Source organism: Schistocerca nitens, chromosome 3 (assembly GCF_023898315.1).
Source record: "Schistocerca nitens isolate TAMUIC-IGC-003100 chromosome 3, iqSchNite1.1, whole genome shotgun sequence".
Classification (NCBI taxonomy): Eukaryota; Metazoa; Arthropoda; class Insecta; order Orthoptera; family Acrididae; genus Schistocerca; species Schistocerca nitens.
Genome location: NC_064616.1, coordinates 881,848,735 through 881,863,366, shown reverse-complemented (window position 1 = coordinate 881,863,366; position 14,632 = coordinate 881,848,735). Strand labels below are relative to the sequence as shown.

Sequence of the window (14,632 nt, the reverse complement as noted above, 5' to 3'; positions counted from 1 at the left end):
CGATCAGTTCCACAGCTATTTCTTCATCTGTTACTGGCTGGCAGTAGTTGACAGCATACTCCTCCTTAGCACCAACTCGGACAATCCCCATATTGTTAACTCTCCAGTTCTGAGGGGCTCGCGTCCTTGCTCTCCTACAACATGGTCACTGTGGCATGTCCCACATGAAGGTCCCTGTTCGGAATTTTGTCTGCTGACCTGGCACTGACTCGGCAATTCAGAAGGCCGATTGTGAGTGAAAACAGTGTCCCGAGCAGCAGATGGCACCACTACAAACATCCACTCCAAGGCCCATGGTGCATCAGCTGTGGGACTGCATACACTTTGAATCTGCGGGCCCCTTCTATAATTCCATATAGTTGTTGGTGGTTGAATTGCTGCTTGCCCAACTATCCACTTGTCATGCACGTGCACTCCACCATGGTGAAGATACTGTAAGTCCTCTCATCAAGGTTTTTGCGATCAAAGGGTTGCCCCAGATGATCGTCTTTGATGATGTCTACAGGTCACTTTGACATTGTTTCACAATGAGTATTGTTACCTACCTAATGCCCATTTCATTTCACCTGCAGTCAAATGGTGAGGCAAAGTGCACGGTGCGCACCTTTAAGACGCAGTTGAAAAGGTGCATAATGGACTCATCCACTGACTAGGCACTGCCTCTTAGCATCTAGCACCTACAGGACCACCCTACTGAATGGCAGAAGCCCAGCGGAGATCCTTCGTGGCCTACAGGCCCGGATGCTACTGCACCTGCTCTGCCAAGCACCACAGCCCGACGTGGCTTTGCACTCTGTGTGGTACACCCCGGGTGACCCAGTATGTGTGTGTACTTTCAGTCAGCAGCCTGGATGGGCACCAGTGATGGTACAGGCAACACGTGGTTGGCGTATGTTCACCATGTACATTGGCAGGATGTCACTCTTACCCCATCAGAAGCAGCTGTGTCCTTGGTGGGGTACAGACTCACCTCAGCTTCAGCCACAGCAGACGGCGGCAGGGAGCCCTCCTGTGAGTGCTGTCCCATTCCGGGGCCCGAACACTGTGGGGACGCCTCCACTGGATGAGAGGGTTGGCACCAGCAACTTCGAGATGCAGCTGCCGACCGTGCCAGGGCCCCAACCAATGTCTAACACTGACTGCCTGGGTGCCACTTGTCTGCTGGAGTACAAGGTGGACCCTCTCCAGTCGTCACCACCACCACCACCACCATAATGGTGCTGTTCCCACATCACAGCCATGTTCGAGGTCATTCCCATACCTGGCTCATCATTGCCCGTATGCCCCACCAGACCAGAGACAGCTGACACTCCATTCCAGGGATGATGCCAATGAAAATTGATGGAAGTAAACATCATGAACATGCAGCTGTTTTCACATGCCTGTGTAATTCCGATGCTTTGCTCACCGCAAATACATTTTTTGCATGTTGTTGTTGTAAATAAAGAACTGCAGATACTACACTTCCTCCATTCCTAGGGAGGGGGATGTCATGGCAAAACATCCAAGCAGCACACTGTTTGCAAAGATTGACCTCTGGGAGGCTTGCTTACAGCTACCGTTGGATGAGGAATCCAAGTGCATCATGATGATTAACACACCTTTTAGCTTGTTCCAATACAGCTGCCTACCTTTCTCCAAGACTGTGTGCTGGCCATTTTTCAATGGTACTTGGAGCAGCAAGCTCAGGGAGTCTCAGGTACGGCTAACTACCTCGGTAAGATTCTCGTAATGGACAGAAAAGCCAAGAACCTCACTGCAAATCTGGAAGCTCTCATTCAAGCTTCAGAAACAGCTAACTTGATATGCAACAAGAATAAATGCAAAGTGCAAAATTGCAATTGGACTACAGGATTGATGGTGCACTTACACTGTTCCTGGTCTCACATCATTCTACTCCACTGAATGGGGTGAGCCCTGCATGACTGACTACAGTGACCCAGAGACAATTACTTCAGAGATCCCTTTCCTCAGAGGCCTCACTGGTAACACTATAGGATGATGTGCAGGCAATGACATTATCCAGAGTAACATAATTGATGGGTTCCAGTGCACATTACCTGCCTCCTCATCTGAACTATGGTCAGGGTCCAGCTTCCGAACTAGTTGTAATACTGCAAACACCTACATCAACTGCGCCCGTGCGAGGGTCCAGGTGCCTTCACAGGTGACTTCTCCACTATCTCTATTCCAGATCCTCTACAACTTGGGTCCAAGCACAAGCTCCTCCAGTTGTCACGGCAACCACTCTCAGAACAGACACCCGACACCAGTTTCCACGATGGAACATTGTTTGCCACTGATGCTCTTATTCCCATGGCCATCCACAGCAAAGGCTCCGGGTCACTGTTTCCTCGGGACAAAGATGACAGCAACTCCAGCCTCCACAACATTGAGATGATTAACGATCTGTCCTCTGGAGGGGCAGGAGGGGGGAGGAGGAGGGAGGCACACAGCCCATCAGCAGGAGATGACAGTGCTGCAGGTAGCTGAAACACGAGGCTGTAGAGGCCACAGCAGCAAGTTCTAGATGATGACAACAACAATCGTATGCTATCAAGGGCAACTCTAGACACCACTGTTGTGACCACAGACATTCACCTTACTGACACATTGGCAGCCATATTGCCCCTATGAGGCAGAGCCAGTATAGGTCTATTTGCTTCTGTCCTACCACGTTTTTGCAAATTGACCAATATGTATTCTTCTGCCAGCACTGTATTTAAGACATTGCACGACCAGAGCCCAACAATCAAAGCCAACACACCAATCTGGAGGCCCACTAACCCGGAGGCCACTGCCTTACAGAGCCAAGCTCAAGCTGCCGGCCTTCCACCGTGAAGCTGCCCCATGCCGCCTTTGGCCTCCTGGAGCTCTGGCACCAGGACTTTCATATTCACCAGCTTGGCAGCATATTAGTGCTACTAGACAGGCATCCAAAAGCAGTTGTCCTTTTTCAGACATAAGATTTATTCCTGTGTGACATTCAGGCAACATATCTAGATAGGATCAGCAAATATAAACTTTTCACAGACTACTTACAAGTAGACAATAGACAATTTATTGTGCCAATAGGATTTTTCTTGGTGACTGAGCCATTTGCAACTCTTGGATCATTGTGAAGTGTTATTTTATGCCATTTAAAATAAATATTTTCTAGTTCTTTGTGTATCTGGGATTGAGTTCTTGCTTACTGAACTCTAGTATGGACACTTCCACAAGATCTACTGATAATGTTTGCTGCAGCTTTGTAGTACAGCCTGTGAAATCACTGCATTACTGCTCTTAGGTGGGGGCTCTGAATATACTATGGAGTGCTAAAAGTTCCCTTATGTTGTCTAGTTTTCTCTACTCCATTCATTATTTTTAATGTATTTCATCCACCAGTACAGTGTGATATAAATGTACAGAAAAGTATTTTTTATGTAAGTAATATGTATTACTGGAAAACCTAGAACAGTTCCTGTTTCTATTGCTGTGTGTGTGTGTGTGTGTGTGTGTGTGTGTGTGTGTGAAAGAGAGAGAGAGAGAGAGAGAGAGAGAGAGAGAGCAAATGATGTGCGTTAGCTTGGAACAAGGACGTGAGGAGTGCCAATAAATTTTCTGTCTTTCTGTGCACCTGTCCATTGCTCAGTGCCTCTTCTATCCCCACATAAATATTATTTCCCTAAGAAATAATTTACATACTGCCACTGTTGCCATGAGAGATATACTAACTTACCCCATAACTCAGTGATCGCTCAGTATCTGAAGTCGGAGAAGCCGCTGTTTTGATAGCAGTCAGTTCTCCGATAACTGGCAAACTGGCAGCAACAGGCATGTGTGGTGACTTTTTCTGGGGATATGATGGAGAGGCATGCAGAGGCGAATGTCGAGGTACAACTGTTGACAGAGATGATGCCATCTGCTGTGCTTGTGCCCCTCTATGATTTTTTGGACGTGATGACGCTGATGTTTTCTTTTGATTACCACTGCCACTTCTAGTTGGCTGTTTAGAAGCTGGTGGCTTAATATCTTCTTGATGCTGAGGAAATGGAACTTGTTTGTTATGTTTTGGTTCAGAGCTGAAATATGCAAAAACAACTATGTTAGAACTTATATTACATTTTCAATTGGAAAAACAAAGTTTGGTCAAACAAAATGAAGTGGTCCAATAAATATTAAGTTGGTTGTTTGACCATTTTTAAATATTTTAATTTTTTATATGTGATTACCCTATAATTGAGAAGTTCAAAACAGTTTTTTAAAAAATTTTACCTTTCACCTTTACTGAATGGCGGCCATTTTCGTTTGTAAGCATGTGATGATGTTTCAGTTTATAGACGTTAGCAAAAATACGAATATCTCTGCACTGGGTTAAGTTACAACATTGCAATTGACATGATTGTTTTTAGAAAAAGTGTCCTCTACAACATTGTCTATTACACAAAATACCCTAAACTCAAAAATAACCAGTCAAAATTACCTCCAAAGTTTGGTATCCAAATTTTCAAAAGTCCACTTTTTATTCCCAAAAATAACAAACAAAGAGTGATTTATGAGAGTCTATATTTTTCCTATAGATTTATATCATACACTACTAGCCTCATATAAGGCAAAAACACTTACAAATGTTTCCTTATTTTTTTATGAATTTTTGAAATTTGCCGGCCGGAGTGGCCGAGCGGTTCTAGGCGCTACAGTCTGGAGCCGCGCGACCGCTACGGTCGCAGGTTCGAATCCTGCCTCGGGCATGGATGTGTGTGATGTCCTTAGGTTAGTTAGGTTTAAGTAGTTCTAAGTTCTAGGGGACTGATGACCACAGTAGTTAAGTCCCATAGTGCTCAGAGCCATTTGAACCATTTTTTTGAAATTTGAAAATTTTCATTTTTTGTAAAGTTTGGGGTTAGTTATCTCAGGTGGCACTGGATATAAAAATATGATTTTTGCACAGTTTGTACACCTATATAATAGCAACATACCGTAAAAATTTTGATATTGATATCTGACTGTGAACAAAGATATGAATTTTTGGAACTGAGGAGATAATTCTACAACTGATCTTATGGCTGTTGCCTATTCATGTGTGACATGGGCGGGATATAATCAATTATTATTGAAGTAAGGTGCTGAATTATATGCAAAATACGGAAACATCACTGAAATTAGCATTTATATTATTTTGACATGCTTAAAATAAATATTTTCAATTAACATCCTTCAAGGTGCGACTGTTCCTAAACCTGGTGGTGAATGTTAAGAACACTTATTTCTTCAGACAGCTTCTGTGATATATAATAAGACCTCCCTGTTGTTGTGGTAAGTTCAAGCACTGAAAGTTTCCTTAAGACATTTTTCATTGGTATCCAAACTTTGTCACTAGTAGATTTCTTGAATGATGTTCTTGGGCCAACAGGGTGATAAAAATGCACAAAACAATCATTGTTTTCCAAACTTATTCTTTAAACCTCTGCAAGCCACCACTGTCCATCATACACACATGCCACTATGTCATTCAACATTAAAGACAGAGATGTAATTTTACTGACACAATGATCCTCATAAATTTTGGTTTCTGGTGTTACATAGCATCGAACTAAGTTTCCTGCAATGCCAAGGAATTTGTGGAAATGCCTTGTTCCTTTTATTGCTAATATAGTTTTCAAATCTGGTTTGAAGTGTTGTTTTCATATGCAGAACCACTTCTTCTTTCTTGATCAGAAAATAGGTAATGCCTTTAATATTATCCTTGCAAAAGACATACATGTCCTGTACTGTGAGAATTTGGTCAGTGGCTGGTCTTTGTAAGCTGGCTTTACTTACATCACATTTTGTTGTACCTCCTACTCCATCACATGCATTTTTACCATGGCAAGATGCAAAAAAGTGTCATTCAGCTTCCAACCCAAGGTCTACTTTGTGGTTGCACATATTTGAAAAATTCTTTTTGTTCTTATACTGACTATCACTTGCACCTGAAAAGTATATCAGCTTCTCAACCTTGGGAAAATTTTCTTTTATGTAATTTATTACATACTTTTGAAACACATGTACAGCCAAAGTGTTGTGCTCCAAGTAGTTGCTTAGAATGCAAATTGAAGAACTGCAAACTTCATCTTTCTCATTTTTAAAGTAGAGAATAAATGGATGCACTGTTGCCTGGTCATTATCCCAGTGGTACTCTTTTTTACATTTTACATTTGTGATTCAGGATGCTATTGCATCCTGAATCACAAATGTAAAATTTTCTGCAAAACCAGCTAGCACTATGCATTCAGTTTCATGAAGTTGTGCTTTTTTGTCCTTCAAAAAACCTACTTTGGATTTTAGAAACAGAGTGGTGACTTTTGAGTTTTTGTAAGTTATCAATTAAAGATTCCAAGTACTCTTCCTGAGATTTAACCACTGTTATCATTTCTGTCCTGTCAGCTGTGACCCATTGTTTGAAGGTAATACTGTCTGGCATTTCCTCATCATATTCGTGAAACAATTCAATAACGGTTTCCTTACCAAGGCATTTATTACACAAACTCATCATGCAGTCATAACTGTTAGTGTCACAGACCATTACATCTAGTAACTCTTTGTAGTCAAGATTACTGAGTTTTGGACCCGCAATCAACAGTTTGATGTTTTGATGATATAAACAAACACGTATGGAGTGCGTCCCTGAGGATCCAGCCAAAATACACCACTTAAGGGTGGAGGTCAAAAAAATTTTGACCTTCCAATTTTGCATTCAGGATGAGACTATCTGAAAGCTACATAAAGTTCATTTAAATTTGACAGCACTAGTCGTTTCTGCTTTGTTACTTTACTTCCATTTATAACAACTCTTTTGCTATCTTTGCAACCTGGGCACAGTCTACTGTTTTCATCATCTTCAAAAAACTGCTCGATCTTTTTAATTGTTTCTTCACTTATACCTACTCCTTTCTTGTTTTCTGAAACTGGAAGAATGCTTGCTCTTTCACCAATTTTCAGGTTAGTTTAACCAAATGATTAGAAACGTTGAATCCATGAGCTATTTTTTTTTTTCACATGACCATGAGTCAGAGACCAAACTTAAAATTTTAACTTTCTCCTCTTTAGATGTCACTGAACATTTAATTTTTAATTTCTCTATAAAGCTCAAATATTCAGTGTTAGATGATGCTGGTGGTAGGTTTCCTTCTTCTTTAGAAGTAATGTTGGTATCTGTATTATTAAAGCATGATTCCAAGTCTTTTCTAATTTTGTCTGAAATTTGTTGTACCTTATTTTCAATAGCTGCTGTTCTTTTTCTGCTACTTAATTTTATTATTTTTGAAGCAGGAGATACGTCTAACTTAGAACAAGCAAAATCCAATATGCTAACAGCTTCCTCATTAAGAATATAAATGTCATTAACAAGGTTACATGATTCTGGTTCTGGATTCACAACAAATATTTTTGAGTAACAATTTGGGCACAGGAAATTTCTAGGAATCATATTACGTTTCACTTGGGGAGCTGTTTCACTCTCACATAACAAGAACAAATGTTCAAGTTTTATTTCCCTCAAACCTTTAGTAATAGGTTTTTTATGAATTTTAAGTGGATCACAGCACTCTCTTCCAAAAATGTGGTTGTACTTCAGAATATATTTCTTCTCATGATACTCACACTCTGACGTTACAGAAGAACTTACTCAAAATTTAAACAAAGTTTGTCTAACTTCATCAAAGTCACCGACATTTTTCAAGTTTTTTGAAACTGAACCATAAACTGTTTTGTGACACATTTCACTTTCTATCTGTCCAATAGAGCACTGTTCATCCATGTTATTGCATTCCAGTTAACCTCTCAAAATTGATTACAAATTACACACAGAACAAAGCACATACATTCTACACTCTCGATGAAGTATGAACATCCACTCTAACAGAGGTTTCAGAACAGACTAACTACAACAGTGCCACTTCCAGCAATAATGACTTCTACATTACCACACCCAGCAGTAATGTACTTCTTTATTGACAATAAACATAAACGTAAATGGGCATTTTTATTACCATAGAACAAAAGCAAAAGTTCCTATTGTTTAATATTGCATTATTAAAACTAAATAAACTAAATGAATATTGGGTGATAGTGTTGACTAAATATATGTCACAATTAAATTTTATTACAGTGAAACAATAAACCATCTAAATATGCAACGGCCATAAGATCAGTTGTAGAGTAATGTGAATAATTTACTCATTTTCAAAAATTCATATCTTTGTTCACAACCAGATATCAATGTCAAATTTTTTACAGTATGTTGCTATTATATAGGTGTACAAACTGTGCAAAAATCATATTTTTATATTCAGTCCCACCTGAGATAACTAACCCCAAACTTTACAAAAAATGAAAATTTTCAAATTACAAAAATTCATAAAAAAATTAAGGAAACATTTGTAAGTGTTCTTGCTCTATATGAGGCTAGTAGTGTATGATATCTAACTACGGGAAAAAATATACTCTCATAAATCACTCCTTGTTTGTTATTTTTGGGACTAAAAAGTGGATTTTTGAAAATTTGGATACCAAACTTTGGAGGTAATTTTGACTGGTTATTTTTGAATTTAGGGTCTTTTGTGTAATAGACAATGTTGTAGAGGACACTTTTCTAAAAACAATCATGTCAATTGCAATGTTGTAACTTAACCCAGTGCAGAGATATTGATATTTTCGCTAATGTCTCCAGACTGAAAAATCGTTGCGCACCTACAAATAAAAATGGTCGCCATCTAGTAAAGGTGCAAGATAATTTTTTTTTAAACCTGTTTTGAACTTGTCAAATATAGGGCAATCACGTATAAAAAAATTAAAATATTTAGAAATGGTCAAGCAACCATCACTGAACCACTTCATATGCATTGACCCAGTTGCTAATGCTGCTCCATTGACGTGCAATGGTGAAGGCCTAATACATTGCAATACTAGCTAGCAAAGGAAACAAAAGTTAAAATATTCTGTTAATGAAATGTTAAACTTGGGAACATATAATTATTACATTTATCTTACTGCTGCATCAGCTGCTGTACAACAGTGAAATAATGTCTGTAGTCACATACAATGTGAACATACATACTTGTCCACTACTGATCTAATTCATACTGGGAATACACCTTTATGCATGTCATGAGCTACTACTATTGTGCAAGTTCTAGTAAAATACATCATGAAATGTCTCGTGTTCTCTTACAATATCATAAATTCTGTAAGACCTGAAATAGTGTTTAAGGCCCACAGAGCAGACTATGTATTTTGAACTTTGTATCCTTAAATAGTGAGAATTCAACTGAAACATTATACATAAATAATGAAGATAAAAGTTAATAGAAATTCGTGCATCTATAAAAAGACCAATGTGCAAAGCTTACAGCAACTACCACTGTCATACCTTAGGAGCAGATCTTGCCGAGAACAGTCTGGTGACGCAGTAGAAGATAGCAAAGGTAAAACTGAAGTTTTAAATTTAGCATTTAAGAAATTGTTCACACAGGAGACCTGTAAAAACATATTGTGGTTTGACCATCACACAGACTCCTTATGGAGGACATAGTGAGAAGTATCACTGGTGTGGAGAAACAACTGAAAGACTTGAAAGCAAATAAGTAGCGAGGTTCTCATGGGATTCCATTTTGGTTTAACAAAGAGTACTCTATAGCATTGGTCCCTTACTTAGCTCACATTTATCGCCAATCTCTCATCCAGCACAAAGCCCCAAGTGAATGGAAAAAAGCGCATGTGACTCCTGCATATAAAAAGGGCAAAAATCGGACCCTCAAAATTATAGGCCAATATCCTTAGCATTGGTTTGCTGCAAAATCCTTGAATATATTCTCAGTTCAAATATAATAAATTTCCTTGAGAGGGAAATGCTTCTGTCCATAGATCAACATAGTTTTAGAAAGCATTTCTCGTGCACAACTCAGCCTGCCCTATCCTATGAACCATGGATGAAGAGCAAAAAGTGGATTCCATATTCGTAGTGTTCAGTAAAGCATTTGGCAAGGTGCCACAGTGCCAACTGCTAATGAAGGTACAATCATACGGTTCCTTGGTGCATGAGTGACTTGAAGACTTCTTATGTAACAGAATCCGGTATGCTGTCCTTGACAATGAGTGTTCATCAAACACAAGGGTATCGTCAGGAGGGCCCAGGGAAGTGTGGTAAGACCACTGTTATTTCTCATAAACATAAATGATCTGGCGGACAGGGTAAGCAGTAGACTGCAGCTATTTGCTGATGATGCTGTGGTGTATGGGAAGGTGTTGTTATCGAGTGATTGTAGGATGATACAAGATGACATACGCAAATTTTCTAGTTGGTGTGATGAATAGCAGCTAGCTCTAAATGCAGAAAAATGCAAGTTAATTCAGATGAGCAGGAAAAACAAATCCATAATGTTCAAATACATCATTTGTAGTATCCTGCTTGTCACAGCCATGTCTATTAAATATACAGGCATAACACTCCAAAGCAATATGAAATGGAATGAGCACGTAAGGACAGTAGTAGGGATGGCAAGTGGTCGACTTCGGTGTATTGGAAGAATTTTAGGAAACTGTGGTTCATCTGTAAAGGAGACCAATTGCCGAGTACTGTTCGAGTATTTGGAATCCGCACGAGGTCAGATTAAAGGAAAACAGAAGCAGTTCAGAGGTGGGCTGCTAGATATGTTCCTGGTAGGTTCAAACAAGGGAACTCAAATGGGAATCACTGTGGGGGGGGGGGGGGGGGAGGCAACGTTCTTTTCAAGGAGCACTATTGAGAAAATTTAGAGAACTGGCATTTCAGGCTGACTGCAGAGCGATTCTGCTGCCGCCTATGTATAGTTCATGTAAGGACCGTTAAGATAATATTAGAAATATTAGGGTTCTTATGGAGACATACAGACCAGTTGTTTTTTCCTCGCTCTATTTGCAAGTGGAACAGGAAAGAAAACGACTAGTAGTTGAACAGGGTACCCTCCGCCATGCACCATACACTGGCTTGCAGAGTATAGATGCAGATGTAGAATCAGGAATGCTTTTAAGCCTGGAAACATGATATTAACAAATGTATCCACTGTGTAGCTCAAGTTGCCATAAGAAGTTAGTACAGGCTATTAATTACTGCAAAGAAATATGAAAAGGAAAGCATTTGGGTCTGAGCCATAGCCTATGGCTTACCTCTCAAAGAACACCTAAGAATTGTTGTTCTGTAAAGTTATGTAAATTTATGCACAAGAGTATTGCTGCCCCAACATTATATTTGTCTTTTACAAATGCATATGAGGTCTGCCAAGAACATAATCAAAGTAGTAAGCACAATTACAAAATGCACAATTATGCAAAGCAAGATGGTCCCATGTCATAAATGCACACACTAGAATGTCAGTATTGAAAGCTGTGTCAATGAAACTTTTAAAATTGCTTACAGGTTCACCTCTATTGTAGCCAATTGTCTACAAACTGTAATCAATAGATATCCATTAGCAGATTGTGGCTCCTTGATACAGAAACTACCACATAATTATACAGTTTCAGCACTAAACATAATTCAGTGAATTCTCTTATCCCCTTGGTGTTAATTTTACACCTCTTATATAAATATACATACAAAGGTTGCACTTATTTTTCGTCGGATGATTTTCTCAAATCACTTCCAATAATACATGTTCATCCTTATGCCTAGCCAACGGTATAGTCACTGTGGTAACACCAGTTCCCATCAGATCACCAAAGTTAAGTGCTGTCGGGCTGAGCTAGCACTTGGATGGGTGACCATCCTGGTCTGCAGAATGCTGTTGGCAAGTGCGGTGCACTCAGCCCTTGTGAGGCCAACTGAGGAGCTACTTGAGTGAGAAGTAGAGGCTCTGATCATGAAAACTGACAACACCTGGGAAAGCAGTGTGCTGAGCCCGTCTATATCTGCATTGAGTGATGCCTATCATCTGAGGATGACACAGCTGTCAGTCAGTACCATTAGGCCTTCCGATCCCTGTTCAGACGGAGAGAGAGAGATTCTTAAGCCTCGGCCACAAGTTAGAGAGTATTAGGGTCTGGCCAAATAACTGTGGCCTTAAAACCAATATAACATAGGCATCAAGGTGTTGTTTTTGCCATCTTCCATTTGGTGTCATTTTTCAAATATACTGTTAGACCAATTATCCTTCCATAAATGTAATTTATTTTCCTAAAAAATACAGCTTGCCACCATTTAGCAAACAGATAGTGGAAGATAATATCTTATTTGTAAAACTCCATAAACTGTGCATATTTTAGTTTTTTATTGAACCTCTAAGTACTTTCATATAAAATGTATGTAGTCTTTGTTCTGATATTCCTATGGCATCAGATTTTTCATACAACTTTAGTCCAATACCATATTCTGTACATTCTTGATGCTTTTATATGTGATGGCAGGTTTAGTATGTTTTTCATATGGTCTCCTTACAAACAGTTATCACCTTCAGATGGATTTCCATTGGTGACAAACTGTCCAAAACCATTGATTGTTTGATGACATGGTATATCAGTTGATCCATTTCAACAAAACACCTATATGAGATCAAAAGAATGATGACTACGAACCTTGCTGAGCAATCCATTCTTCATATGATGTGTTCATCCAAGTATTGGAAGAAGTCCACAATCATCATCATTATCCAAATAGTGGCAAAAATGTCCTCTGTGAATATGCAATGTCATCTTTGATTATGATTCCCGCCTCAGCATACTCACGTAAATCATCTAATATCATCCTTATTCATCTGAGCAGTCTAAACCTTATATGGAAGATATAGACCTAAATGAAATCTCCAAGTGGTTTTACCCCCTTTTTCCCACCAAAAAACATTACTATGTTTCTTTGTCAGTCTACTAAAGTGTACCTCCTTACGAGTTCATTGAAAGTTTCTAACAGCAGCCATGATGTTGCAGGTGGACATGTGAAGTTCTGAGCATCCTCCAAAATAAATTATGCTATCTAAAGAAAACTTACTTCATAATAACCCCTTCCAAGAATACAGCATTGGCAATGACATTCCCTACAGACCAAGGTGTGCCAAGAGCTACTACTTAGAGACTTCTAGTGTTTATCCGTGAGAATACTTATGAGTCCAATGGACATGTATTACAGTCAGTTGTAAACAGTACTCTGTTACCTGGGATAAAATAACTATTTTACAACACTGAATAGATGAATTTTTCTTAGGTGGTTTTCACAGTCAACTAAAACTTTTCAAAAGACATCATGGTCACCTTCAACTCCTACAATAATTTATTTTTAAAATCAAAATCAGTTATTGCAATCTCTGTCTTTCATATCCAACTTTTCAAGTGGAACACAAAGACACTGGGTAAGGAAGAGGTGTGTGTGTGTGTGTGTGGGGGGGGGGGGGGGGGGGGGGGGGAACCAACATGTATCTTCAGAATTATATCATTTCACTTACATAGTACCATACTTGACAGTTATGTTATAAAACAATTACTTCAATTTTTGTGCTTTAGCACGTGCCAAAATTTAAAAATATCAGACATGAATGTGTGTCATCACGTTTGGCTCATCTCCATTTTTCAAATTTTGACATTTACTAAAGCATGAAAATGTGAGTAATGTGTCATTTCAAGATAAATGCAATCTGCATGTCATGATGTAAGTGAACTGATATATTTCTGTATGTACATTCAATTTTTGCAGTTACGCATTGTTTCATTAAACGATGGCAACAAGCCAAAACTTGAAAAATGGGTTTTAAAAACAAATCATTTTAGCAGTAGAAGATGACCACAATGTCTTTTAAGAATTGCACTGATATTTTACTACTACAGTACTAAAGTACTACTACAGTAGTACAAGTTTATACGCCAACTAGCTCTGCAGGTGATGAAGAAATGTATGATGAAGTCAAAGAAATTATTCAGATAGTGAAGGGAGACGAAAATTTAATAGTCATGGGTGACTGGAATTCGGTAGTAGGAAAAGGGAGAGAAGGAAACGTAGTAGATGAATATGGATTGGGGCTAAGAAATGAAAGAGGAAGCCGCTTGGTAGAATTTTGCACACAGCACAACTTAATCATAGCTAACACTTGTTTCAAGAATCATGAAAGAAGGTTGTATACATGGAAGAACCCTGGAGATACTGACAGGTTTCAGATAGATTATATAATGGTAAGACAGAGATTTAGGAACCAGGTTTTAAATTGTAAGACATTTCCAGGGGCAGATGTGGACTCAGACCACAATCTATTGGTTATGAACTGTAGATTAAAACTGAATAAACTGCAAAAAGGTGGGAATTTAAGGAGATGGGACCAGGATAAACTGACTAAACCAGAGGTTATAGAGAGTTTCAGGGAGAGCATAACGGAACAATTGACAGGAATGGGGGAAAGAAATACAGTAGAAGAAGAATGGGTAGCTTTGAGGGATGAAGTAGTGAAGGCAGCAGAGGATCAAGTAGGCAAAAAGACAAGGGCTAGTAGAACTCCTTGGGTAACAGAAGAAATATTGAATTTAATTGATGAAAGGAGAAAATATAAAAATGCAGAAAATGAGGCAGGCAAAAAGGAATACAAACGTCTCAAAACTGAGATCGACAGGAAGTGCAAAATGGCTAAGCAGGGATGGCTGGAGCACAAATGTAAGGTTG

At 39.1% G+C, this 14,632-nt stretch overlaps 1 protein-coding gene across 2 annotated transcripts in view; it reads right to left on the bottom strand.

Moving 5' to 3' along the window:
* The window catches only part of LOC126249802 (ELL-associated factor 1-like), a 77,048-nt gene that overhangs the window by 32,908 nt on the left and 29,508 nt on the right, over positions 1-14,632 (bottom strand). For both annotated transcript variants that reach the window (XM_049951496.1, XM_049951495.1), the window contains exon 3: positions 3,722-4,064. In XM_049951496.1, coding sequence (XP_049807453.1) covers positions 3,722-4,064 — 343 coding nt within the window. The remainder of the gene's footprint in view (positions 1-3,721; positions 4,065-14,632) is intronic.